This window comes from Podarcis filfolensis (assembly GCF_964270895.1).
Source record: "Podarcis filfolensis genome assembly, chromosome: 7".
Classification (NCBI taxonomy): domain Eukaryota; kingdom Metazoa; phylum Chordata; class Lepidosauria; order Squamata; family Lacertidae; genus Podarcis; species Podarcis filfolensis.
The window spans coordinates 90487623-90515357 of NC_139603.1; the positions used below are offsets into that span (position 1 = coordinate 90487623).

At 51.0% G+C, this 27735-nt stretch overlaps 1 protein-coding gene across 6 annotated transcripts; it reads right to left on the reverse strand.

Moving 5' to 3' along the window:
• Positions 1-13124: 13124 nt before the first annotated feature.
• TMEM249 (transmembrane protein 249) lies at positions 13125-27575 on the reverse strand. Of its 6 annotated transcripts, none has more exons than XM_083622334.1 (6): positions 27357-27542; positions 26694-26873; positions 25186-25283; positions 23817-24009; positions 15846-15931; positions 13125-13345 (listed from the first exon to the last, which is right to left on the reverse strand). In XM_083622334.1, the coding sequence occupies exons 2-6, from the start codon at positions 26818-26820 to the stop codon at positions 13187-13189; spliced, it is 663 nt and encodes a 220-aa protein (XP_083478460.1). In that variant the 5' UTR covers positions 26821-26873; positions 27357-27542; the 3' UTR covers positions 13125-13186. The 6 variants fall into 6 exon arrangements, with proteins under 6 accessions (XP_083478460.1, XP_083478459.1, XP_083478461.1 ...); XM_083622333.1 differs by having other exon boundaries at positions 26694-26876; XM_083622335.1 differs by having other exon boundaries at positions 26694-26876; positions 27489-27540.
• Positions 27576-27735: the final 160 nt, after the last annotated feature.

Here is a 27735-nt window from a genome sequence, read left to right on the forward strand (position 1 = left end):
AAAAGAAAAGTATAAAGAAAATGAAGATTTACAGAAGGTGTGGGGAACTTTTGGCCCTCCAGAGGTTGCTAAACTCCCATCATCCCTGGCCATGGTCCATGCTTGCTGATGCCAACAGGCAGGGAGTTCCAGAGTGCATGTGCTGCCACACTAAAATATTGCTTTCTTACAAATTACCTGTAGCAGAGCCACTTCTGCAGATCTAAGTGGTCAGGGAGGTGCATGTGGGGAGTAGCAATGGGGAAACATCAATAAATAGAAAATAAGAGAATGCCGTGTGGGCGGCCCTGCACAAATCCACCAGGAATGTACTATTATTGGGTCAATGACAAGTTGCAGGAAATACACCTGCAAAAAACAACAACCCATCAGATTGGAACGGGAGGCAGTTTTGCAGTCTTCCAGAATGGCTGTAGCCCCCACTCCCTTCACCTCATCACCAGAGAGGACCCAAAGCTGATTTTAGAAGGTGTGTGTGATCAGAGAGCACTGCAAATGCAAGCAAGCAAGGAAAGGATACGGTTCTTAGTGCATCTGATGGAGTCAGCAGCCTGCCACAGCGAGCGAACGAACAGGAGAGTCTCTTAGGTGCAACCCTGCATTTTTATTCTCCGTTCTGTGCGACGGATTAACCCTGGGCTGGAACATTTCAGAAAGGCCGCTGCAACTACGGGGTGGGGGTGGGGGGAAGCCGGGCCAGCTGGCTCACAGTCCCCACCCCCACCCCTGGTCCATGACATGCCTGTGCCCCCAAAATGGAAGACCACCCTCCTCTGAGCAAAAGATCTGGCTGGCAAATGCCAAGGACACACACACACACACACACACACTGACTGTCCCAGAAGCAACAGCAGCTCAGGTTGCCAGCAGGCAGGAAGAAGAGGCCACCCTCTGCGACATCAGCTGCTGGGGAGCCAGAGGAGGTGCTGAGTGCCAGCACCTTCTCCCAGGTCAGGGGATGTCCCACCAAGGGCGGAGTCAGCTGGGCTCCCACCAGAGCTGCAGCTACTGGAGAGAGGGGCTCAGGCTGGGCCAACTTGGTCTTAGTTCAGCAGAGGCGGCAGAGGATGTGTGGGAATGTTCAGGGATGCAGGAGAGGATATATTGTCTGGTAATACCCTTTCCAATTTGTGTAAACTAGTTCACAGTTTAGCAGAGTAACATTCCCCTTTTTAAACTCGCAGCGGATGCATTTGCTCAGGCTCGCTAAAACCTCTATAATAACTGTTCTGGTATTTTCCCCTTATTCCCTCATAAAAGATAAGACACGACACAGTCTTCTATAAAAGTATAAAAAGGTTTACTCACACATCATTCTGTTCACAATAGGATCCCAGAAGGCAGACTTAGCTTAGAAAACTATCTGGAAACTATCTCATCAGGAGACAGTCCCTTTGTCCTCTCTTGGCTGGAAGCCAAGAGAGCATCTTTGGCTAAGCAGATATTGCTTCTTCGATGCATGTAGTCAAAGAGAGAGAGGTGGCTGCCCTGCCCTGTGCTTTTGTCATTACCTGCACAGGTGAGGCCACACCCACCCCTAGTCACATGCAGAGGAAGTCTGTCCCAGCCCAGAAGGAAACAGGAAGTTTACCTGCTGGCTGGACAAACATTCCTCCCCATGAGTAAACATGTTGACTCTAGGAATGTTGTACTTGACTGCTCTTGTGTTTCACATCCCACAGGATGGAGAGGGCCCTGTGGCCAGGTGTGCCCAGGGACACCGACCCCCTGTTCCCACTGGCCTGTCCTCCTGCCCCTAGCCTCCCCCAGAGGTTGCCAGAGCTCTGCCAGGCCGGGTCCCTCTGAGGGCAAGCGCAGGCCCTGGCTGAGCCATTCTGTGCTGGAAGAAAATCTATTCCAAACGTTTCCAGATTGAAAGGCCACATGGTGTCCACCTGTCAATGGAGGATAGCAAACTTCCAGAGCAAACTTTGTTTTCATTTTTGCTTGAGCAACAGGTCATCTGCCCTCTTCATGCCCCACAAAGCCAGAGGCTCTCTTCTGCCTTGGTGAAGCCCCACCTGGAATCTGGTTTACTGCTCTGGACACCACAGCTGGAGAAGGATATCGACAATCTGGAAGGTTGGCAGAGAAGGGAGACCAAGAGTCATGTAGCCCAACTCGCCGCAATGCAGGAATCTCAACCAAAGCATCCTTGAAAGATGGCCGCCCAACCTCTGCTGGAAAACCTCCAAGGAAGGAGAATCCACCACCCTCCCAGGGCGTCCGATCCGCCGTCCAGTAGCTCTTACCAGCAGAAAAGTTATTCCTGATGTTGTGTTGGAATCACTTTTCTGGCAATTTGAATCCATGAGTTCATGTCCTGCCCTCTGGAGCAGGAGGGAACAAGCATGTGCCATCTTCCATGTGGCAACCCTTGAGATAATTGGGGACCCTGCCCCCACCTCTGGCCCTTTCGTGGGTCGTCCTGCAAGGGACAGGGCAGAGGTTTGAGCTGGCCTGGAGGCAGACCTGGGGGAAACACCTCCCCCCAGTGGCGTAGCGTGGGTTGTCAGCACCCGGGGCAAGGCAAGTAATTTGTGCCCCCTAACCCGTGGATTTGCGCCCCCTAACCCGTGGATTTCCACCCCCTAACCCTAACCCCCAGATGTTGCGCCCGGTGCGGCCGGCTCCCCCTGCACCCCCCACGCTACGCCACTGCCTCCCCCTTCCCAAGAAAGACATTGAGATGGTTCTAGTTACCGGTAGGTAGCCGTGTTGGTCTGCTGTAGCCAAAACAAAATTTAAAAAATCCTTCTAGTAGCACCTTAGAGACCGACTAAGTTTGTTATTGGTATGTTTGAACATGTGTTGGAAATGTAAGGAAAAAGAAGGGACTTTTTACCATATGTGGTGGGACGGTAGCAAAATTCAGAAATTTTGGGAAATGATATATAATGAGTTGAAGAAAATGTTCCAATTAACATTTGTTAAAGAAACCTGAAGCATTTCTATTAGAGACTGTAGGAAAAGACCTGCCAAGGAAACTGAAGAACATTTTCATGTCTGTGACAACGGCGGCCAGAGTCTTAATAGCACAAGGACGCAGAATGAAGAAATCCCAACCAAAGAACTGTGGCAAGAGAAACCAATGGATTATGTGGAAATGGTGAAACTGACACATAAACTGTGACAAGGACAACTGTGACTTTAAAGAAGAATGGGAACCTTTTACAAAGTACTTAAAGACACAACAAAATGAACTGGACTCCTTGGCAGGTTTTGAATAAACATACACAAATTTATTATTAGCAACATACAGATAGATAAATTAAGGTTCTTTACAATTTTATAATATGCAGAGAATTACATGTATTGAAAAACCAGAGAGAGAAGCTGAGGGAAGTCTGGGGGGGGAGGGGGGTTCTTTCTCGGGAGGGGGGAGGGGGAAAATAGGGGGGAACTAAGGATGATATGTCTATTGATAAAATGTTATGTTGAAATTTCTAATAAAAACTTTATTTAAAAAATAGTTTGTTATTGGTATGAGCATTCGTGTGCATGCACACTTCTTCAGATACCTGAAGAAGTGTGTTTTCTGAAGAAGTGTGCACACGAAAGCTCATACCAATAACAGACTTAGTTGACCTCTAAGGTGCTACTGGAAGGAATTTTTGTATTGAGATGGCTGTCACCTGGAATATGGAGCAAGCTTGTTTCCTCCTGCTCTGGAGCTCAGGACTCAAACCAGTGGCTTCAGGTTACAAGAGATTCCGACTAAGCCTCAGGAAGAACTTTCTGGTGGCAAGAGCTGTTGGGCAGTGGAACGGCCTCCCAGGAGAGGACTCACTCTCCTTCCCTGGAGGTCTTGAAGCAGAGGTTGGACGGCCACCTGTCCTGGATGCTTCAGCTGAGATTCCTGCATTGGAGGGGGGGTTGGACTAGATGATCCTCGGGGTCCCTTCCAACGTTACGATTCTATCCTTCTCAGGGAGACCCCGGCACGCCTGGCTGGGGGAGAGCCAGAGGGTTGGGCGCTAGGACCCATAGCAGCTCTCCTGCCCCCCCACGCCCCCCCACGCGCCTTTGTGCTCCGCTCCTTGTCACTGGCCGCAAATGAAGCGGTAAATAAAGAAACAGATCAGCTTCTCTCCCCCCCCCCTCGGGGGAGGCCGCAGGCAGCCGCCCGCCCAGCGGGGGGGGGGGATGGAGAGGGGGAGAGAAGGAGAGTTCATTAGTTGTGGATGGAGTCTGTTTCATTGTTCACTCTATAAAAGCAATTAAAGGGGGTCGCCTCGCACAGCCGTGGAGCTGAACGGCGGGGGGGGGAGCTCCATTACATGCCCTGCCACACCAGCACGGCTGCTGCTGCAGTGGGAGGAATGGGCTGGGGAGGGAAGCCGGGAGTGGGGGCTCATCAGGCCATCCCTGTTGGAGCGCCTTGCTTCCCAACTTCAGTGGGGGAGTGCGGGGAGAGCCGCCAGGTTACTAGTCCCTGTGGATTTCCTCTGGGTTTGCAAGGAGCCGGACAGAGCTCGGAGGGAGAGGGGTGAAGGCTCACAGCCCAGCCCCCCCCCCGTTGCTGCTTGGCACCCACAGTCGCGCCCCGCTTTCCTGGGTGCCGGGCAACCTGTGGGTGCTGGAGAACTGGGGGTGGGCTGGCGGGCTGGCTCAGGAAATGATAAAAGAGGGGTTTTGGAGTCGCTGGAAGTGAGAGAAGAGAGCGCCTTCGTGAAAGGGCCTCTCAGCCTCATCTACCTTGCAGGGTCGTTGTGTTGATGAAATGAGGAGAGCAGCGCACGTCACTCACTGCAGATGGTGACAGCAGTCACGAAATTAAAAGACGGCTGCTTCTGGGGAGAAAAGCAATCACAAAACCTAGACAGCATCTTAAAAAGCAGAGACATCACCTTGCCAACAAAGGTCCGTATAGTTAAAGCTATGGTCTTCCCAGTAGTGATGTATGGAAGTGAGAGCTGGACCATCAAGAAGGCTGATCGCCGAAGAATGGATGCTTTTGAATTCTGGTGCTGGAGGAGACTCTTGAGAGTCCCATGGACTGCAAGAAGATCAAACCTATGAAGGAAATCAGCCCTGAGTGCTCACTGGAAGGACAGATCCTGAAGCTGAGGCTCCAAGACTTTGGCCACCTCATGAGAAGAGAAGACTCCCTGGAAAAGACCCTGATGTTGGGAAAGATGGAGGGCACAAGGAGAAGGGGACGGCAGAGGACGAGATGGTTGGACAGTGTTCTTGAAGCTACAAACATGAGTCTGACCAAACTGCGGGGGGCAGTGGAAGACAGGAGGGCCTGGCGGGCTCTGGTCCAGGGGGTCACAAAGAGGCGGACACGACTAAACAACCATAACACACGTCACCTGGAGCTCCTTGGGGGAAATGGTGGATCAATAAAACAATGCAAAACAACAACAACATCTGGTGCCCTCCATATGCTACAGCGTCCGTCATCTCCAAATTTCCTCACGAGCAGGCCCATATGCCAACCAGGCACCTGTGAGCCACTTGCAGAGGTCTTCCCTGGCGTCCACAGGGTATGCCTTCCTGCCCCCTCCCTCCCCAGTTGAAATTAGGCTTGAAATAAGCATCCAGGTGTTACCTGTAGGGGAAGGTTTGGGAGGCACACAGTGCTCACACCTGTCTCCTCGTGTTTGCAAACATGTCCAGGGGCCCCAAAAGGTTGGAGAGCCCGGCAGCGCCACACAACCCTCCGAGATGCAGGAAAAGGACATTGCAAGAGGTAAAAACTGAGAGAAGATGCTTTGCTCCCTCTGTCACAATCAGTCCTATTTTTCAGGGGGTACTCAGGGGTACACAGGACCAGCACCTCCTTTTTTGTTGTTAAAAATGTGGCACTTAATGTAACAACTTCATGGTGTGAGGACCGGTACATATTTTTCTAGAAAAAAAGCACTGGTCACAATACTAGATTCCAGGTTCACTCAGGGCAACTGACTGAGTACATGGCAGATTTTATACAAATAATTTTTATCTGAATGCATTCAGTGCCCCAAGTTGCGGCAACTGCAACCGAAGGGTGTTTATTTTTTAATTTTAAAAAAAAGTGTTAGCAAAGCGTACCACTTTGTTCCTGCTGTTGAGACTGTTTGAAGGTCAAATGTCCTCCCCCCCCCCCCCCGACCATTGAACTTCTAGCTCTGAAATGGTGAACAAAAACCCTGTGGTTTTTAATTCAGCATTTCAGAGTTGCAAATTCTGGGAACTTTCTGTTCAAGGATCTTTAGCCATGAATTAATAATCCCGAAGACAAGCTAAATGGACCCTCCATGGTCCAAGATAGTCTACCTCTGGACACTAGTTGCAGGCAGACTAACAAGGGAAGGGAGGTTTGCTGACTTCATGCCCTTACCTGTGGGCTTTCCAAGGGCATCTCCTTGGCACCTGGGGGAAAACAGGATGCTGGAGCAGGCAGCCTGCTGGTCTGGTGCAAATGCCAAACTCTCCTGTTGTTTGGATGCCCTGGGAGCTCCAGGCAAGATGGATCCTCCTGGAAGAGGCTTCTGCTGATAATGCTTCGCACACAGTCAAGAATTGCTTCCAACTCGTTCCCCTGTGATATGGGATGCAGGTGGCACTGTGGGTTAAACCACAGAGCCTAGGACTTGCCGATCAGAAGGTCGGCGGTTCAAATCCCCACAAGCTCCCATTGTTCGGTCCCAGCTCCTGCCAACCTAGCAGTTCGAAAGCACGTCAAAGTGCAAGTAGATAAATAGGTACCTCTCTGGTGGGAAGGTAAACGGCATTTCCGTGCACTGCTCTGGTTCGCCAGAAGTGGCTTAGTCATGCTGGCCACATGACCCGGAAGCTGTACTCCAGCTCCCTCCACCAATAAAGCGAGATGAGCGCCGCAACCCCAGAGTCGGCCACGACTGGACCTAATGGTCAGGGATCCCTTTACCTTTATATTCCCCTGTGATGGAGATGTGATGGGGGGCAATGGCTGTACCTCCCGGGCAGGAGTTACACCCTCAGGAGAGCAGAGAAAGGAGGCCAGGCAAACACACATACACACACACACACACCTGCAACTCCAAGCCTGATCACACACCCTTGACCCCAGGGAGCAGGGGTTGAAAGATGGATGGGTGAAGGTGGCCGCAGCGATAAGGCTAATGAAAGCAGGAGTCCAGAGAGAGACTCCTCTCCTGGGAGTGCCACGAAGATCTGGGGCACTAGAACAGGGGTCAGCAAACTTTTTCAGCAGGGGGCCGGTCCACTGTCCCTCAGACCTTGTGAGGGGCCAGACTATATTTTGGGGGGGGGGAAATATGAATGAATTTCTATGCCCAACAAATATCCCAGAAATGCATTTTAAATAAAAGGACACATTCTACTCAGGTAAAAACACACTGATTCCCGGACCGTCTGCAGGCCGGATTTAGAAGGCGATTGGGCCGGATCCGGGCCCCGGGCCTTAGTTTGCCTACCTGTGGACTAGAATGTTGAAGGCCTTGGATTGGCCTCCACGGCAGACAGCAAGGACAGGGAAAAGGAGGTCCTTCTTCACACGGCACACAGTTAACCTGTGGAACTCTCTCCCTCAGGAGGCAGGGATGGCCACCACCTTGGACAGCTTTAAAAGAGGACTGGAAAAATTCACGGAGGGGGGGAGGGCTGCCGATGGCTCCTAGCCAGGATGGCTCTCCTGCGCTTCCACAGTCAGAGGCAGCCATGCTTCCAAATGTCTCTTGCTGGAAACCACAGGAGGGGAGAGTTGCTCTTGCGCTCAAGTCATGCTTGCTGGTTCCCTGGAAGAGGAATCTTAGGTTTTTATGAATCACAGGACCAGAGAATTGGAAGAGTCAGCAGGGACCCCAAGGAGGGAGAAGGGCAATCGTGCTCGAATCCTGCTTGCTGGTTGTGGGATGTGAAGCACAAGAGCAGTCAAGTACAACATTCCTAGAGTGAACATGTTTGCACATGGGGAGGAATGTTTGTCCAGCCAGCAGGTCAACTTCCTGTTTCCTTCTGGGCTGGGACAGACTTCCTCTGCATGTGACTAGAAGTGGGCGTGGTCTCACCTGTGCAGGTAACGACAAAAGCACAGGGCAGGGCAGCCATCTCTCTCTCTGTGACTACATGCATTAAATAAGCAACATCTGCTTAGCCAAAGATGCTTCCAGCCAAGAGAGGAGAAAGGGGCTGTCTCCTTATGGGATAGTTTCCAGGTATATGTTACTTTTCTAAGCTAAGTCTGCCTTCTAGGATCCTATTGTGAACAGAATTATGTGTGAGTAAACCTTTTTATACTTTTATAGAAGACTGTGTCGTGTCTTATCTTTTATGAGGGAATAAGGGGAAAATACCAGAACAGTTATAATAGAGGCTTTAGCGAGCCTGAGCAAACGCATCCTCTGTGAGTTTAAAAAGGGGAATGTTACTCTGCTAAATTGTGAACTTGTTAACACAAGTTGGAAAGGCTATAATCAAACAATATATCCTCTCCTGCATCCCTGAACATTCCCACACTGGTTTCCCACTGAGGCATCTGGTTGGCCACTGTGAGCACAGGATGCTGGACTAGGTGGGCCATTGGCCTGATCCTGCAGGCTCTCCTTATGTTCTTATGCGCATGGAATGATTCCCAGGAAGGGAGTGGAGGTGGGGCTCCTGGGTCTTTCAATGAGTTAACTTTGACACCACCTTTGTTTTGGAGGTTCACAAACAGTCTTCTAACTGCAACCCCTGTGCTCCATGTACACACAAACTCTCAGAGTCTGAAGGCTCATCCTCTGAATGAGCCTGTCTGTCGTTTGGGGACACAGGTGTCTGTGGGAGCATCTTTGGCTAAGCAGATGTTGCTTCTTCGATGCATGTAGTCAAAAAAAGAGAGAGAGCTGTCCTACCCTGTGCTTTTGTCGTTACCTGCACAGGTGAGGCCCTGCCCACCTCTAGTCACATGCAGAGGAAGTCTGTCCCAGCCCAGAAGGAAACAGGAAGCTTACCTGCTGGCTGGACAAACATTCCTCCCCATGTGTAAACATGTTCACTCTAGGAATGTTGTACTTGACTGCTCTTGTGTTTCACATCCCACAGGATGGAGAGGGTCCTGTAGCCAGGTGTGCCCAGGGACACCGACCCCCTGTTCCCACTGGCCTGTTCTCCTGCCCCTAGCCTCCCCCAGAGGTTGCCAGGGCTCTGCCAGGCCGGGTCCCTCTGAGGGCAGGCGCAGGCCCTGGCTGAGCCATTCTGTGCTGGAAGTAAATCGAACGTTTCCAGATTCAAAGGCCACATGGTGTCCATGTGTCAAAGGAGGATAGCAAACTTCCAGAGCAGACTTTGTTTTCATTTTTGCTTGAGCCTCCCAGGAGCTTAAGCTGCCTAGACTGGGACAACCTGCCTGCAGCCGCCACCTTTGCTTTGGTAACCTTGAGGTCGGATTCCTGCAATGCGCTTTCTGTGGGGCTGCCTTGGAAGTTGGTTCAGAAACTGCAAGTGGTGTGCAATGTGGCCGCCCAATCACAGGCAGGCTCAAGGCAAGCAGCTCCTATTTCACCAATCCTGGCACAGCGGAGCTGGCTGTCTGGAGGTTGCCAAACCCGATTCAAGTGCTGGTTTTGACCTAAGAAGCCCAGTACGGATCAGGACCCCAGTATCTTTCAGGGCGCCTCTCCCAGTAGGAACCGACTTTCCTATCTTCATCTGAGACCTTTCTCTGGGTGCCTCCTCTGAGGGGAGTTGGGGGGGGTCTCTACTAACGGAATACCCTTTCCAGTGGGGTCCACCTTGGGCAGCTGCTCCCAAACCTGTTTCCCGCAAACCACCAGCCGGAGAAATGGCACGGGGGTGGGCTCATGCCCTGCTCCGGTGCAAGGAGAAAATTAACGGGGCGGGGGTGTTGTTGGGGGTATCTCAGCTGCAGAGGAAAAGTTCACTGCTCTGAGCACATTCAGAGCCTCCCCAAGCTGTATTTTAGCATTTTCAACAAACCCTCCCGTGCCCCTCTCCGGGTCCTAACCTTCAGTAACTCGTTTAATCCTGCCTCCCACCCGCTCTCGTTTCCCACAATTTTTAAGCATGGCGCACATGTGTCGGGGGCTGGGCTAGGCGGCCCTTTCGGTCCCTCCTCCTCCTCTCGACTCTACAGTTCTCTGTGCAAAGCGGGGCAGTCTTGGGAGCCAAGTGGCGGCGCCGGGACTGCAGCTGGCAAGGCAGAGTCGCTTGGAGGACGCGCTGCAGCAGCGCGCGCGGGGTGGAGATGCGATTCCGTGCTGCTGCAATGGGCCGCAGTGGGAGAGCTGAGCAGGCGCCTCTGGAAGGTGCGCAGGCGGCCACAGGGAAAGAGAAAGTTGCCCCTCTCTCCGAAAGCCCACTTCCCCACCACCCTCGCCCAAAGCCAACGGCAAGTCTCCTATGCCCGGAGCCTCTGCACAGCCCTTGTCCCTGTCCGCCCGCCCTTGGCTGGTCCCTGCCTTCTGCTGGAAGGGAGGAAGGAGATGGGCTGGGGAGCCAGCAAAGAACTTTCCCAAATTCTCAGCGCAGCAGCCAGCGGCTCAGCAGAGGCCCCGAGTCAAAGTCAAGGAGCGCCATCTAGTGGGTGAAGGGGGGCGACAGGAGAGCAAGGAGAGAGAACACTCCCCCCCCCCCGCCCCGAGGCTGCAGGGTGGGGGTCCAGCTGTGGGACCCCGGTTGGTGCAGGATTCCCATCAGCCCATGGCAGCTTGGCCAGCGCTCAGGGAGGAGATGGGAGTTGGAGCCCAAGAAAAGTCCCACCATCTGGACCGCTGAAATGGGTGCAACTGGGTTCTGAAATCCGCACACAAGCAAGCACACCTGGGTTCAGACTGATGCTTGGAATATTTCTGTAAATAGTCCTTAAATTTCTTCCAATCAGAAGAAGACTGGAAGAAATTTAAGGACTATTTACAGAAATATTGTAAAATTAATGAACTTTGAAAGATGCTGGATTGAACTTATGTGGTCTCTAGCTGTTATGATAAAAAGAACTGGGATTAATATTGTTTAAGTTATAAAATTTAAAAAGTTGATTGGGAAAAAAAAGGTGTTAGTTAAAAGGAATGTTAAGAGATTAGGATTTGCTGGATTAACAATTTGAACTAGAAAACAAGAAGGGGAGGTATGAGGAAGTCAAAGAAATATGTTATTGAAAAATTGATATTGAAATTGATTTGTTTTTAATATTTTTCTTTTTCTTTTTGTCTTTGTATAAAATTGGAAAAATTGAATAAATTTTTTTTTTTAAAGGAATTCAAGCTACTGAAAGTTTGGCATTCACTTTAGCGAAATGAGCAGGATGCTTCGGAGTAGGAAAAGGCGGCGGGAATCAAGCCTTGCTTTCCCCCAGAGAGCTGTGGAAAGGCTGAACTGAGCATTGCAGAGTGCTCTGGCTCAGAGCCTGGTTTAAAAATCAATTCATTTGCTGCACCCCCAGCTTCTCTCCTTGTTTGGGGGGCTGTAGGTGACCAAAAAGGGACATGGGTGGCGCTGTGGGTTAAACCACAGAGCCTAGAACTTGCCGATCAGAAGGTCGGGGGTTCGAATCCCCGCAACGGGGTGAGCTCCCGTTGCTCGGTCCCTGCTCCTGCCAACCTAGCAGTTCAAAAGCACGCCAGTGCAAGTAGATAAATAGGTACCGCTCCAGCGGGAAGGTAAATGGCGTTTCCGTGTGCTGCTCTGGTTCGCCAGAAGCGGCTTAGTCATGCTGGCCACATGACCCGGAAGCTGTATGGCAGCTCCCTTGGCCAATAAAGCGAGATAAGCGCCACAACCCCAGAGTCGGTCACGACTGGACCTAATGGTCAGGGGTCCCTTTACCTTTTTAGGTGACCAAAAAGGACAAAGGAGATGGTGTTGGACTTTCGGAGGAAGAGAGAACTAGCCCCACTGTACATCGGGGAGGGCTGTGTGGAGAGAGTCTCTTCCTTTAAATTCCTAGGAGTTTATCTCAGTGAAGACCTTACTTGGAAAATCAATACAACCCAGGTGGTTAAGAAAGCCCAACAGAGACTCCATCTCCTCAGAATATTGTGGAAGAACGATGTCAATCAACATTTGATGATCTCCTTCTACCGGTCCACAATAGAAAGTGTCCTTTCCTACTGCATCACGGTGTGGGATGCTGGTTTGACATCATCTGATAGGAAGTGCCTACAGAGGGTGGTGAATACAGCACAAGATATTATGGGCTGTCCCGTGAATCTGCTGGATGAAATAGCGGAAGAACGTTGCCTCAGGAGAGTGAGGAAAATTCTCAGGGATGATACACACCCTGGCCGGCACTTTCTTGATCTCCTGCCCTCGGTCAGAAGATATAGAAGCAGGATTAGTGGCACCAACAGGGTAAAGAACAGCTTCTATCCTGGGCTGTTAGGCTGCTGAATGAAAAGATAACCACAGGGCAACTGACTTTCGGGTTTGGTGGGTGTGCGTCCGTAAACGAGGGGAATTAAGACTAAGAGAGCTGAGTGGGGGTGCTTGTGTAACCTCACTGTATACAAGTTGTACAAGTGACAATAAAGAGCCAGTGTGATGTAGTGGTTAAGAGCGGCGGACTTGTAATCTGGTGTAGTGATAAAGCGGGGTATCAAATCCAAACTCTTCTATTTCAGTTTCAAAAGTCGGGGATAGCAGCAACTACCAGAGAGTCAGACTTGACTGGCTGCTCCACAGGGCAGGGTTAAGCTCCTCTTAAAGAAGAAGAGTTTGGATTTGATATCCCGCTTTATCACTACCTGAAGGAGTCTCAAAGCGGCTCACATTCTCCTTCCTGCCCCACAACAAACCCTCTGTGAGGTGAGTGGGGCTGAGAGACTTCAAAGAAGTGTGACTGGCCCAAGGTCACCCAGCAGCTGCAGGTGGAGGAGCGGAGACACGAACCCAGTTCCCCAGATTACGAGTCCGCCACTCTTACCCACTAGGAGCTGGGCAACAGATAGGCTTTCAGGATGAATTTGGGTGGAGTTCCTCTTGGACCACTCCAGCGCCAAGAGGTTTTTGGGTCTGGTCATGCTGGAACCATTCCTCCCAGTTCCTTTGGGCCACCCACCCTCCTTCTCCCATTCCATGGAGATCTCCCCAGGATTGAACCTTTGTAGACACAAAGCAGCTCAGAAGACATCTGCTGAAGGACAGAGAAGAAAGGAACCAGGCAGACCCTGGCAAAGGACACACTTTGGACACAATCATCACCCAGAACAGAGTGCCCACCTTTAATAGCCAAGCACACACCCACCCCTGCCCGCTCCCCTCACACACTCGTGTTCTCCCCGTAGTCCATGTCGTCGTCGTCGTCGTCGTACCTCTCCGGCGGAAGGTGTCTGATGACGTGACGCGTGGAGACATCCTCATAGTCAAAGAAGTTGAGGTTGAGGTTGCGGGCGATGCGGCGCCCCACGGAATCGAGAAGCTGGGGGGAGACACAGGCAAGGTGGGGCAGGTTGAGCAGGCCTGGAAGGATGGAGCGTGTTTTCACCCCTCCAACTCTCAAACGTGGGGAGAGCTGGGCAGTGAGCCCCAGGGGCACCTGAGGCCTGCGGGGGAAGCAGAGGGAGCCCCCTAACCCTCACCACCCCTTTTGCTGGACCTCTGCGGTTACTTGACAGAAAGGCCCTTTTTACATACAGATGGGAGTCAAATCCAAAAGTGGAAATGAAGACAAGGTGGGTGCTAGGAAGTGAACTCCGTCAAGAGCAGTAGGAGTAGACTTCAGATAAGATAGCGGTCCAATAGCAGTCCATTTATTTATTTGATTTTATTTTTTGAATTTCTATACAGTGGTACCTCGCAAGACGAAATTAATTCGTTCTGCGAGTTTTTTCGTCTTGCGAATTTTTCGTCTTGCGAAGCACGGATTCCCTGGGTATTAACGGTTTTAAGAAAAAGGAAACAAACTCGCAAGACGTTTTCGTCTTGCGAAGCAAGCCCATAGGGAAATTCGTCTTGCGAAGCAACTCAAAAAACGAAAAACTCTTTCGTCTTGCGAGTTTTTCGTCTTACGAGGCATTCGTCTTGCGAGGTACCACTGTACCGCTTTATACTTTTAAGAAAAATCTCAAAGCGGTTTGAAGCATATTAAGTCAATAAAACATAAATAAAACAACCTGGAGAAAGTCCAATATAGAGCATACAGTCAAAGCAACGTAACAGAAAACTAAAATATTACCATTGCAGGGGGTTGGAGTAGATGACTCTACGATTCTACGATTCCGTCATTCAGTGGGAAGGGTAATGTGAAACACGTCTCCCTTTCTCATTCAGAAATCTAACATATGGGACAAAGCCCAAAGCCCTTCAGAAATGTGGCTTGCCCCTTCTATACACACACACACTGAGAGAGATGCTTATGATGTGTGACCAGAAGCTGCAGGTGGGCATTAGTGCTTAGAATTCCACGGCTAGATCCCAGGATTGGGGTGGGGTCAGTAAAATAGTAGGTCTTATCTGAGAGGGTTAATTATATTTGGAATGCAATCATAAATACACTTGTACCTCCGGTTACATAAACTTTGGGACACATAAGCGGCAAACCTGGAAGTATATTTCCAGGTTTTTGCCGCACACGCATGCGCAGAAGCAATAGACCGCTTTTGTGCATGCAGAGAAGCACTCTAACACTGCGCTTACGTGCGCAGAAGCGGTCTCTCCAGTTGCAAAAACCTTGGGATCCGGCCAGACCTCCAGAACGGATCCTGTCTGCAACCGGAGGTGCCACTGGACTGTTATGTAGTCAGTGGTCTGTGTTTGCCTGAGCTTGAGTCTAGACTAAGGGTCCTCCTGTGTTCTGAATCGATACATGGTATCCAATCACAGAGCATTTCAGGATTTGGGCCTCTGCCATTGGCCCTTGAACTCTGAGTTGTGATTTGCAGCTTGGACGTTTAGACAGCCAATCATGTTGGGAGAGGGAGTGGCCCAGGCTTTCAGAAATGTATATAAGCTGTTGCTTTGCCCCTGTTTCCCAGTTATGTAGTTCAAAAAAGTTTCTTGCTGTTATCGCTGTGCTTTGCCTTGTGGGAACCCACCTACACTTCAACTACCTAAAGAGCTACCCAGGAGACCGACAGGAGCAGCGCCCCCTTTAAGAACAAGGAAAGAAAAATCAACATGCACACACCGAAGCACACATGCACACGAGAACCAACCACCAGGTGGCACATGTGCAATGTCTCTCCCTATGATCACAGAATGGTAGAGTTGGAAGAGACCCCGAGGGTCATCTAGTCCAACCCGCTGCAATGCAGGAATCACAATGGAAGCACCCGTGATGGTTTAGATCATACTGGAAAGGAAGTCAAGCAACGGGTACTAGTGGTGTGTTGACGACAACCTAGAGAAACTTTGTGGCCCCATAGCTTTGTGAGAAAGCGTTGGATTTTTCTCCCAGTGTAGGGATTTCCCCCAGTGTAGAGATTTTTCTCCCATTGCAGGGGGATCAGAACATGGGAGAGGCTGGATCCATCCCTGGGATCGTGGGTAAGCGACTCGGAGTGTCTTGAGGGTTTGCTGCTGTAGTTGGGAAATCTTGGTATGTCAAACGCTCTTGCCCTGGTACTTCGCCTGGGGCGTTTGCCCAGTGAAAGGACTCGCTGTGTTTTGAACTATTGTTGCTGTGTGAGTGTGGGTTTAGCTAGTTATATTTTACACTTTCCTAGACGCAGAGACCAAGAAATGGAGAACCATTAAGGTTTAGGAATCTGCAGGGCCAACGTCTTTACTGCAGTTACCATTCGGATTGTTTTGGAAGGTGCTCCAACCATTAGGCGCGGAAGTGGAGTATCTACATGTATATCAAGCCAATAAATGCATCAGATATCCTGTGTGAGGCTGGACCTTTGGTCCTCCATCTGCCATGCATCTGGTCAAGACACAAAGCCCTATAACTGGCCCAGTAAGGGTCCACCCCATACCTCAAACTGGTCCGTCAGTGCAGCCAGAGTGAGCACCTCCAGGCGGTATCCATTGATAATGAGGCTGTAGTAGCGTTTTCCGTAGGCTGGAACAAGGAGGAAACAGAGTGTTACTATGGAGGCTGCCATTGCAGAGTCCGAGCTCTCCTGGTCCAGTATATGGAGTGCAAAATAGATAGATGTAGATCACCTGTGTGGGGTAATTAATAAAAGAATTGACTAGATCCCTAGATCCAAAGTATGGGGCTATACACACTTTAGAAAGAGATCACAGCAGAGTATTAAAATCATGCAGCGCAGTGAAGCACGAGGAATAGAGGCTGTTTGACATTTTAAATATCCTGTTTACAGGACTACCCCTCTCTACCCCTCTCTCAATAAACAGACCACACCGTTAGTAGGTTTAAATTATGGGTAGGCAAACTAAGGCCCAAGGACCGGATGCGGCCCAATCACCTTCTCAATCCAGCCCATGGACAGTCCGGGAATCAGCGTGTTTTTACATGAGTAGAATGTGTCCTTTTATTTAAAATGCATCTCTGGGTTATTTGTGGGGCACAGGAATTTGTTAATTTTCTTCTTCTTCTTCAAAATATAGTCCAGTCTCCCACAAGGTCTGAGGGACAGTGGACCAGCCCCCTGCTGAAAAAGTTTGCTGACCCCTGATTTAAATGCTTTACTTACAAACTCTAAAGGTCAGGTTCATGTGTTATCCCATGCAGCAGCAAGAAGAACAGAGGCTCTTCTTCAAACATCAGGAAGAACTTTCTGGCAGTAAGAGTTGTTTGACAGGTTGTGAATTCTCCTACCTTGAAGGTTTTAAAGCAGGGGCTGAATGGCCATCTGTCCGGGATGCTTTAGCTGAGATCCCTGCATTGGAGCGGGTTGGACTGGATGACCCTCAGGACCCCTTCCAATTCTATAATTCTGTGATAAGCCTTGGGCTTACAAAATACAGGAAATTATTTCTGAGCACGTGGTCAGGGCTTGAAAAAGTCAAGCCCAGACATGTTGCCTGGTCAATTTCACATGGTGGAATGAGAACTTCACTTCCTCCTCCACGTGAGGTGAAGTCTAGGAAGAGCACTCTGTGGTCTTAACCCCTTCATGCATTAACTAGTCCTAAGCATGCTAGTTATCTTTGGCTGCACACAGGAGCGGCCGTAGCTGTCATACCAGGTGCAGCTGGTAAAAGGCACGTTGTCTAGCCATGGAGCAATGAGCCTGGGTCCAGGAGCAGCCCAGAGCGCATGCCTCCTCCTTCAGGGGCTGATGGGGGTTACAGTCAAAAACAGCAGTGCAAAGGCTTAAGTGAAGCTTTCATAAGAGCATAGAAATATCCAGCTGGATCAGGCCCATGGCCCATCTAGTCCCGCATTCTGCGGCCAGTTTGCTACCAGCTCAAGTCCTAGGTCTTCCTAATACAGTGGTACCTTGGTTCTCAAACGCCTTGGTTCTCAAACTGTTATGTACTGAGTTGAATAGGATCCAAACTGCAGCAGTCTGATTGGTCCTAGAACAATAGGATTCAGAATGCAGCAGTCTGATTGGTCCTAGAACAATGCAGCAGTATGATTGGTTGGCAGGAACCACCCAATCATGCTCCAGATAGAAGTGAATCCACAACCTGATTGGCTTACAGTAGAATTCCGGAATTAGCCAATCATGTGCAGCCCATTGTGTAAATAATGTATATAAAGCAGATACTTTGAGGACTTTCATTCATTCCTCCTCACCACCATGAGCTGAATAAAGAGCATGAAATCACTTTGCGACTCTGAGTATATTTCACTGGCGACGAAGGTGGGATCCCGCTGAGCTGACTGCCACACACAGCACCGCAGCACCGCCACCTGCCACACCGCTGCCTCGCACCGTGTATCCAGGCTTCAGCTCCGGGACACAAGGAACTCAGAATGGCAACCGACAGCAGCTTCTCGCCGTTCAACCCAGCATCTGGAGACTGGGAAGCGTACGCCTCCCGTTTCACCTTCCTCCTAGAAGCCAAAGGGGTCACCGAGGAAGAAGACGCCAAGAAGAGGGCAATATTCTTCAGCGTCTGCGGAGAGGAGACGTTTGAAATCGCCCGGGCTCTCCTTGCGCCTGAAGACGTTGCTACTGTTCCATACAAAACAATAATGGGACAGCTGAAGGGGCACTTTTCGCCACAGCCCTCAGTGGTGGCTCGTCGAAATGCCTTCTACGCAAAGCGGCAAGCCCCTGGGGAAACCATAACTGGGTTTGTGACCTCTCTCCGCCAAGCTGCCCGGTTCTGCAACTTCTCAGAGCTGGAGAACATGCTTCGTGACCGCCTCGTCGGTGGCCTGAAGGATGAGAAGCTGCAACGACGCCTCTACGCTAAGAAGGACCTAACGTTCCAGGTCGCTCTGGAGGAGGCCCTGGCAACGGAAGCTGCCGAGAGGTCGACGCAAGAGGCACGGCCGAGCCAGCCGTCCCAACAGAGGGTCCACCATGAAGACCTCACCGACGACTCAGGATCTGACAAGGAGGAGGTGCACCGAGTACAGCAGCGCACTCAAGCAGCCCACATACCACAGCTGCCTCGACGAGAAGGAGGGAACTGCGCAAGCTGCGGGGAAAGTCACGAGAGGAGGACCTGCCGTTTCCGCAACGCAGAGTGCAGGCAGTGCAGAAAATTGGGACACATCGCCCGGGTGTGTCGAGCTCGGCCCGCCCGACGCCAGGCATCAGATGACCTATCCAAGAGCCCCAGGTCCCGGGGCCCAACGCACCAAGGCAACTCGACGGAGCTCACGGACTTCCAGGTATACCAGTTGCCCCACCCCAACGTAGAGAAAATTTATGTAGAGGTACAGATAGAGGGGGCCCCATGCCGCATGGAGCTTGACACGGGTTCAACTCTATCCATAATCTCGGCAAGGACCTTAAGGAAACTGTGTCCTACTGGGGGTCCCAAACTCAGGCCGGCCCCATTCACCCTCCGGGACTTCCAGAAACGTAAGGTCCCCACAATGGGGGTGGGGACCTTCAGGGTGCAATACCGAGGGCGGACGCGGCAACTGGACTTGCTTGTGGTCAAGGGCCCCTACATTAGCTTACTGGGATTGGCATGGTTTGGACCACTGGGGCTAGCCGTCACCGGGGTGAACCACACAAGCTTACAAGTGGACGTGGACGCCATATGCAAGGAATTTCCGGGGGTTTTCGATGGGAAATTGGGACAGTATACGGGCCCCCCCATTGCTCTACAGCTTGACCCCGCAGTACGACCAGTCAGGCTCAAGGCCCGCCGGGTCCCGTTCGCTCTGAAACCCCGTATAGACGAGGAATTGGACCGACTCGTGGAGCAAGGAGTGCTGGAGCCGGTGCCTAATGCCCCCTGGGAAACCCCAATCGTCACACCCGTCAAGCCTAATGGTTCGGTCCGCATCTGCGCAGACTACAAATGTACCATAAACAAGGCCCTCACGGCCCATGCATACCCAGTGCCAGTGGTCAGCCATGTCCTTGCTACCCTGGCTGGGTCGAAAATTTTTGGCAAGCTGGACTTGGCCCAAGCATATCAACAGCTGCCAGTAGATGAGGCCACAGCAGAGGCACAGACGATTGTGACGCACAGAGGAGCGTTCAGGGTAAAGCGGCTGCAATTTGGTGTCAGCGTGGCACCAGGCATATTCCAGAATCTAATGGACTCTCTCCTTAAAGGGATTCCTGGTGTCACCCCCTTCTTCGATGATGTGTTGATTGCCGGGCCCACACCAGAGGAGTTTGAGGACCGCCTCCGCACCGTTCTGCACCGTTTCCAGACGGCGGGCCTCAAGGTGAAGCGGGAAAAATGTCTACTAGGAGTGCCTCAGGTGGACTTTCTGGGATTTATGGTGGACGCAGAAGGGGTCCACCCAACTGGGGACAAGGTACGGGCCATTTGTGATGCCCCAGCGCCCAAGAACAAGACTGAACTTCAGGCCTTCTTGGGACTATTGAACTTTTACCATTCCTTCCTTCCCCACAAGGCGGCGGTAGCGGAGCCCCTACACAGACTCCTGGACAAGCGGGCCCCTTGGGTGTGGGGCCAGCGCCAGGAGGCCGCATTCCAGGCAGTCAAGGACTTGCTGGTCTCAAACTCGGTCTTGGCACACTTCGACGAGAGGCTGCCAGTGGTGCTAGCATGCGACGCCTCGCCCTATGGCATTGGCGCTGTCCTGGGACACCAACTCCCGGATGGAAGAGAGGTACCGGTGGCATACTTTTCCCAGACACTCAACGCAACCGAGCGGAACTACTCGCAAATCGACAAGGAGGGTCTGGCAATCGTGAAGGGAGTAAAAAAATTCCATGATTTCTTGTACGGGCGGCCCTTCACCGTGGTGACTGACCACAAGCCGTTGCTTGGCTTGTTTGCCCCCGAAAAGCAGACCCCCCAAGTGCTGTCTCCTCGCGTCCTCAGGTGGTCAATTTTCCTTGCCAGCTACCAGTATGCACTGATTCACCGCCCTGGGAAGGCGATGGGCCATGCGGACGCCCTCAGCAGGCTACCACTACCGGAAACAGGCCCTGACCCAGCACCTGCACAAGAAGTTATGAGCCTGGAGCTGCTTCCTGACCGCCCCATTCAGGCACAAGAAGTTGCACACCATTCCAAGAAAGATAGGGTCATCTCCCGGGTCCTGGACTGGGTGTGGAGGGGATGGCCCAGCAGCAGCCCTGGGCCAGAATTCGCCAGCTACACAACCCGCAAACATGAACTGTCGGCCCACAAGGGGTGCCTGTTATGGGGAAGCAGGGTCGTTGTTCCCCAGCCCCTCCGCAAAAGGGTCCTCACAGCCCTACACGAGACACATCCAGGGGTAGTAAGAATGAAGGCCCTTGCCAGGAGTTATGTGTGGTGGCCGGGGATCGACGGAGAGATAGAGGCCTGGGTCAAACACTGCCAGGCCTGCCAAGAATCCCGCCCAGATCCCCCAAGGGCCCCAGTCCAGTCCTGGGAGTCCGCCCGAGCACCATGGTCACGCCTGCATGTGGACTTCGCTGGCCCCTTTCAGGGGAAAACATTCTTCATCGTGGTGGACTCCTACACCAAATGGCTGGAAGTCGCACTGGTACCGTCCACTTCTACGTCCGCAGCCATCCGAGTACTACGCAGGCTGTTTGCAACCCACGGGCTCCCTGACACTCTCGTCTCAGACAACGGGACTGCATTTACGTCAGGAGAATTCCAAACCTTCACAGCGCAGAACGCCATCCGCCACATCCGTTCGGCGCCATTCCACCCTGCCACCAATGGCCAAGCAGAACGCATGGTGCGGACCACCAAGGACACCCTTCGCCGCATGACGCAAGGGGATTGGGAGTACCGCCTTGCCACATTCCTTCTAGCACAGCACAGCACCCCCAGCTCAACGACTGGCCGGAGCCCCGCTGAACTACTAATGGGTCGGCGCCTTGCAATCAGATTGGACCGCCTTCACCCCGATAGAGCTCAGGATGAGGTAGTGGTGGGGGAAGGCAGGAACCCCCGGACCTTCGAGGCCCAGGACCCAGTGTACACAAAGAATTTTGGGGCGGGCCCTGCATGGGTACCCGCCACAGTCACCAGGGTCACTGGCCCCGTGTCGTACGAGGTGCTAACAGATGGGGGGCAATGCTGGCGCCGCCACTGCGACCAGATACGGCGACGATTCCCGGGAGAAAACCAGGAGGAGGAGGACAGGTCAGGGAACAGTGGGGCAGGGAGGCCCATAGAGCAGCAGGAGCAAGCAGGAGAGGCAGAATCAGTAAATACAGAGGGGACCCGTGAGGCCGAAAGGACACCGGAACCAGAACCACGACTGAGCGAGCCGGTTGCGCCAGACCAAACAGCCCTATCACAGCCAGCATCCTTGGAACACGAGCCAGAACCTGAACCCCGGACCAGGGAACACCCCAGGCCGCAACGCACACGTCGGCCGCCGGCGTACCTCGAGGACTATGAATGCGACCTCCCGGGCAGGACTGGAACTTAGAGGGGAGGGGTGTTATGTACTGAGTTGAATAGGATCCAAACTGCAGCAGTCTGATTGGTCCTAGAACAATAGGATTCAGAATGCAGCAGTCTGATTGGTCCTAGAACAATGCAGCAGTATGATTGGTTGGCAGGAACCACCCAATCATGCTCCAGATAGAAGTGAATCCACAACCTGATTGGCTTACAGTAGAATTCCGGAATTAGCCAATCATGTGCAGCCCATTGTGTAAATAATGTATATAAAGCAGATACTTTGAGGACTTTCATTCATTCCTCCTCACCACCATGAGCTGAATAAAGAGCATGAAATCACTTTGCGACTCTGAGTATATTTCACAAACGCTGAAAACCCGGAAGTAAGTGTTCCGGTTTTCTAACGTTTTTCGGAAGCCGAACATCCAATGCGGCTGTCGGTTATTGTTTCCAGGGCACCTGCACCAAGCCGCGCCTTGGTTTTTGAACATTTTGGAAGTCAAACGGACTTCTGGAATGGATTAAGTTTGACACTTTTGCTATTGATTTTGCATCTTTGTTTTTGAGGCTTTTTCGGTTAATTTGTTTTTGTGACTGTGTGGAACCCAGTTCAGCTACTGACTGATTGATTGTGTGACCGCAGAAATGGATAAAAGCCCCCCATCCAAACAATGACTATAATTAGTGCAGGTAAGAAAAAATAATAATTTTAACTTTTATCATCTACAATACTGCCTTATTTATTTCATAGTACGGTACATTGATTATTGCTTTCATTTTATGGGTCTCATTAGAGAGTAAAATTCATGTTAAATTGCTGTTTTAGGGGTTGTTTATAAAAGTCTGGAACGGATTAATCCATTTTGCATTACTTTCTATGGGAAAGCGCGTCTTGGTTTTGGAACGCTTTGGTTTTGGAACAGATTTCCGGAATGCATAAAGTTTGAGAACCAAGGTACCACTGTATATAAACCCCATAGCAGATTGGGACCAGTTAACCTGTGTGTCACCCGCTTCAGTCTGTGGAGCTGGCGCTGTTTCAAGTGCCACATTGCCCTCATTCCGCACTTGTAAGAAGTCTTTTAGTGTGGCAGCACCTTCACTTGGGGAACTCCCTGCCTCTTGACACTAGCTAGGTGCCGTCGCTGTAATCTTTGGGGTCCCTGATTTTCTGGAAGCAAGCCTAACCGGACTTGTAGAAGCTGAATCGTGTCTTTTTAACCTATGGTTGAATTTTCATTGTATTTTGAATGCTTTTAAATATTTGTTATTAGCAATCTTTTACTGATAACATCAACGTGCAATTTTAATCATGTGTAGGCTGCTCGCAGGGTAAAACTGTAAAAAAAAGCTCACCAACTTTGGGGTAAAACTGTAAAAAAAGCTCACCAACTTCAATCCTAAAAAAAGCTCACCAGCTTTGGTCAGCCCTCACGCATGTTCACTTCGTTAAATCTGGCCCTCTTTGAAAAAAGTTTGGGCATCCCTGGAGGTTTTATTACCATCAGATGGTTATTAAATGTTATTAGTTAAAATGCAAAAATAGGATAAGACTGAGTGGGACTCAGCAAGTAGCTTAGCAGGGGGGAGAGATTTGAGGAGAGGTGTTATGTACTGAGTTGTATAGGATACAAAATGCAGCAGTCTGATTGGTCCTAGAACAATAGGATTCAGAACGCAGCAGTCTGATTGGTCCACAGGAGCCACCCAATCCAGCTCCAGGTGGAAGTGAATCCGCAACCTGATTGGCCTACAGGTGAATCCCGGAATTAGCCAATCACGTGGGGCCCATTGTGTAAATAATGTATATAAAGCAGACATTCTGGGGGAACTTCCATTCCTCCTCACCACTATGAGCTGAATAAAGAGCATGAAATCCACTCTCGACTCCGAGTATATTTCAAGAGGGAAGGCCTGGACGTAATGGGAGAGGAGGAGGAGGAGGAGTTTAGCAGAGGAGGCGACAAGGGTGCCTTCTACATGCCCCCCCCCCCCCGCCATGCTGGTGGTACCATCGGGCTGCGCTATCAACCGCACGTAGATCTGATGCAGAGGTCCCTCCTGCCAGAGGATGCCTTTGATGTAGAACTGGTAGACCTCCTTGATGTGGTTGATGATCAGCCGGCGCTTGTGGATGTTGCTGATGGACAGCCAGAGTCCGGTCAACATGCCAAAGACGAAGAAAACTGTGAAGTCTTGAGTGCCCTGAAAGGAGAGCAAAGGGTCCAGGCAGAGAAGGTTAGGGGTGCCAGGGGGGAAATGAAGCTTAGAAAGAGGTCCATCAGCTGGAAAACCCTGCTCCTCATCAGGGTCAACCCGTTGCCTCCAGGAATCTCAAAAACAGGGGAATCGAAGGCAAAATCTCTGCCCACAGCTGCTCCTCGGAGCCAGGTGTTCACCTGGACCAGTGTTCCCCAGCCTGGTGGCGTCCAGATGTTTTCCAGTCAGGCCTGAGCCAAATGGGACTGATGAGGATTGCAGTACGAAACATCTGGAGGACACCAGCTTGGGGTATATTGGTCCAACTAATCTGTTTTCTTCATCCCCACCAAAAAAACAACAACCTGGAGAATCTCCTCCCCAGCTTGGCCGATTCCCTTGTCCAGATGTGGGAGATCTGAGATAAGTCAGCTCAGAAGGACTGAGCAGGGACGTCTCCTGTGAATCTAAGTTTGGCCTTATTGAAGGGAGAACAGGATGCCTGACTAGATGGGCCATTGGCTTCATCCAGCAAGCTCTTCCTAATACCAATTTGCACAAACACACGTGCAGACCCTTAACTTCACAGAAGAAGCACAGTTGAGGCTGTGTACTTGATTGCATCAGTTCCCGAGACGCAAAATGGGAGCAATGATGATCTCCCTTACAGGACAACTCCCTTTTATATTGCTATTCAATTCCATGAATGTACAGTGGAACCTCAGGTTGTGAACGATCCATGCGGGAGGCACGTTCACAACCTGCAGCATTGGCAACCCTGTGCATGCGCAAAGCACGATTTAGCTCTTCTGCGCATGTGCGAGCACCGAAACCTGGAAGTTCCGGTACTTCCGGGTTTCGGCGCATCCTTAACCTGAAAATGCGTAACCTGAAGCATCTGTAACCCAAGGTACCACTGTACCTGGTAGTTTGTGGAGGAATTAGCTGGTGCCCAACTGCAAAGCGGTGTCAGGAGAGACAACAGAAAGAAGGCAAAGTCAAGAGAGCAGCGAGGGAGGAATGTGAGTTAGCGCAGTCGCACAGACCCTTTGGGGTGTGGGCCAAGTGACTAGCTCAATACTTTCAGGGGAAATCTGTGTTCCCACAGCGGGGGAATTGTGGCAAGACAAATACATCTCGTTGGTACCTGGTTCTCAATAGTGGCAAGAATCATGTGCCTACCCGTGGCGCTTTGAAGTGAAGTATGCTGAGCCCCAAAGAAAGCAGGAAAATCACCAGTCCTTTCCAGATCATGTCCTTGTAATATTCAATCACAAATACTGTAGGGGGGGGAGGCAGAAAGGGCAAAATTCAGGACTAAGCCCCGCGGAGCTGAGCTATAGGCCACCACACCCCGGGCTGAAAGTCCCCAACCTCCCTCCCTCCCTCAGCCCAGGCCACAGAATCCAGCATCCCCATGGCCAGAGCTGTGAAGCACCCAGAACACAAAATTAGAGCTCCTGATGCGCATAAAATTGAAATTGTGTTGCATATTTCAATGATACAAAACATGCAACAGCGGAGAACTGTTTAGACACCTTTTTATTTGGGTGAGTAAGCTAAGACACAGACTCCCCCTTGCTATCATGAAGATATTCTGAAACACGGAAGTTTAAGCAGCTAAGTTTCCCTGCCTAACCCCAGACATGCATCTTGCATGAGAGTAACTCCGGAGAATAGCTCCCTGTCTTCTCCCGTGTCAGAGACAGGAATAGGGCTGGGTTTGTGGTATGAAAATAGATCTGACCCATGTGTGGGTAAATTAACAAAAGAATCGGCTGGGTGCCTGGATTCAAAATGTGGGGCTTTGCACACTCTCAAGGGGGAGACAGCCCCCAGCAGGGTTAAAAACACTCTTAAGTTAACCAGCAGCATAGTGTGAAATATGAGTTATTAGACCCTTCTCCATATCCCATTTAGTCTGCCTTAAAACACGTCCCCTCTCTCTACCCCTGCAGCAATGACACACAGTCTTAAGTATGTTTAAAGGCTTTCCTTACTAAATCCAAAGGTCTGATTCAAGCACTGATCCATGCAGCAGCAAGGGGTAACACAGGCAGATTACTCTTGGGTGCAAAATGCACAATATCGTTTCAAACATGCCATCTGAACTTGCTGCAAGTTCAGACATGTCCATACTGGTTGGTCACATGGCTGGAAGAAGTAGTAGCCATGTTGGTCTGCCATAGTCGAAACAAAATAAAAAATTCCTTGCAGTAGCACCTTAAGAGACCAAGTTTGGTATTGGTATGAGCTTTCGTGTGCATGCATGAATCTGAAGAAGTGTGCATGCACATGAAAGCTCATACCAATACCAAACTTAGTTGGTCTCTAAGGTGCTACTGGAAGGAATTTTTTAATTGTTTTGATGGCTGGAAGAGAGTGTGAGAAAGGAAGAGAAGCACTTTCACTTCCTCACAGGGGAGGCATGACCTAGCTGAGTCTAGGAACATGACTCTGTTGCCTTAACTCCTTCATGCATGAAGTAGCCCTCCTGCACAGTTATGTTTGACTGCAGTTTCCAGCACTGGGGAGGCTGGGGTGGGGGGAGATACCGTTTGACGGTTCCCTACGATGTGTGCAATGGTTGCCAGAGCAGACTTCAAGTATAACGGTGGCCCGTCTCAGGCAGTCCTCCAACCGCACAATCACAAAGACCCAAGAAGCCTTCCTAAGGCTTCGCTCCTCACCTTTGGGCTGCTGCACTTGGAACGGAAAATACTTGTTCTCCTTGAGCAGCTCAGGCAGGTTTTTCTCTCTGCTGGCAAAGCTGCAATGCCAGAGGACCAGGGGGCCCTTGAGTATAGCCTTGGCCATCCTGCTGGGTCTTTAAGGGAGCGTCTCTGCACTTTCTCCTTCCTGGAAAAGAACTGCTGGGGAGAAGAGGGAGGACACTCGTCACGGGCCGGACAGACTGTGGCTGCAACTCCTATCAGCCCTTTTTGAATGGTAAGCATTTGCAGATTCTTAAGGTAAAGGTAAAGGGACCCCTGACCATTAGGTCCAGTCGTAACCGACCCTGGGCTTGCGGCGCTCATCTCGTTTTATTGGCCAAGGGAGCTGGCGTTTGTCCGCAGACAGCTTCCGGGTCATGTGGCCAGCATGACTAAGCCGCTTCTGGCGAACCAGAGCAGCACATGGAAACGCTGTTTACCTTCCCGCCAGAGCGGTACCTATTTATATACTTGCACGGACGTGCTTTCGAACTGCCAGGTTGGCAGGAGCTGGGACCGAGCAACGGGAGCTCACCCCATTGCAGGGATTCGAACCGCCGACCTTCTGATCGGCAAGTCCTAGGCTCTGTGGTTTAACCCACAGCGCCACCCGCGTCCCCTTTGCAGATTCTTACTTACCCCTTAAGAATCTGACTTCCTTTCCTTATAAAGACTGCCTCTGTCTTTCAGAGAAGGCGTTGCTAAGAAAAAGCCAGGACCAAGAACCAGGACCAACCAGTGCCCAAATTATTTCTGTGCACCTGTTCCCACCTGGTCCTGCAGCAGGTGTGGGACAGTCACGGGACAGCTTCCGTAGCAACGGCGGCCAACAGAATCCCTCATCCCCATGGAAACTGGGCTTACTCCACAGACAAGACCACAGCTGCTGCCCTCTGCAGAATCACGGAGGAAAGTGCTTACCGGTAATTCAAGGAGTGCCACACACACACCCCGTGCCTCCCTCTTCACTTTCTCCTCCCCAAGAGCTGCACATAAGACCACCTCTCACCAAACTGAA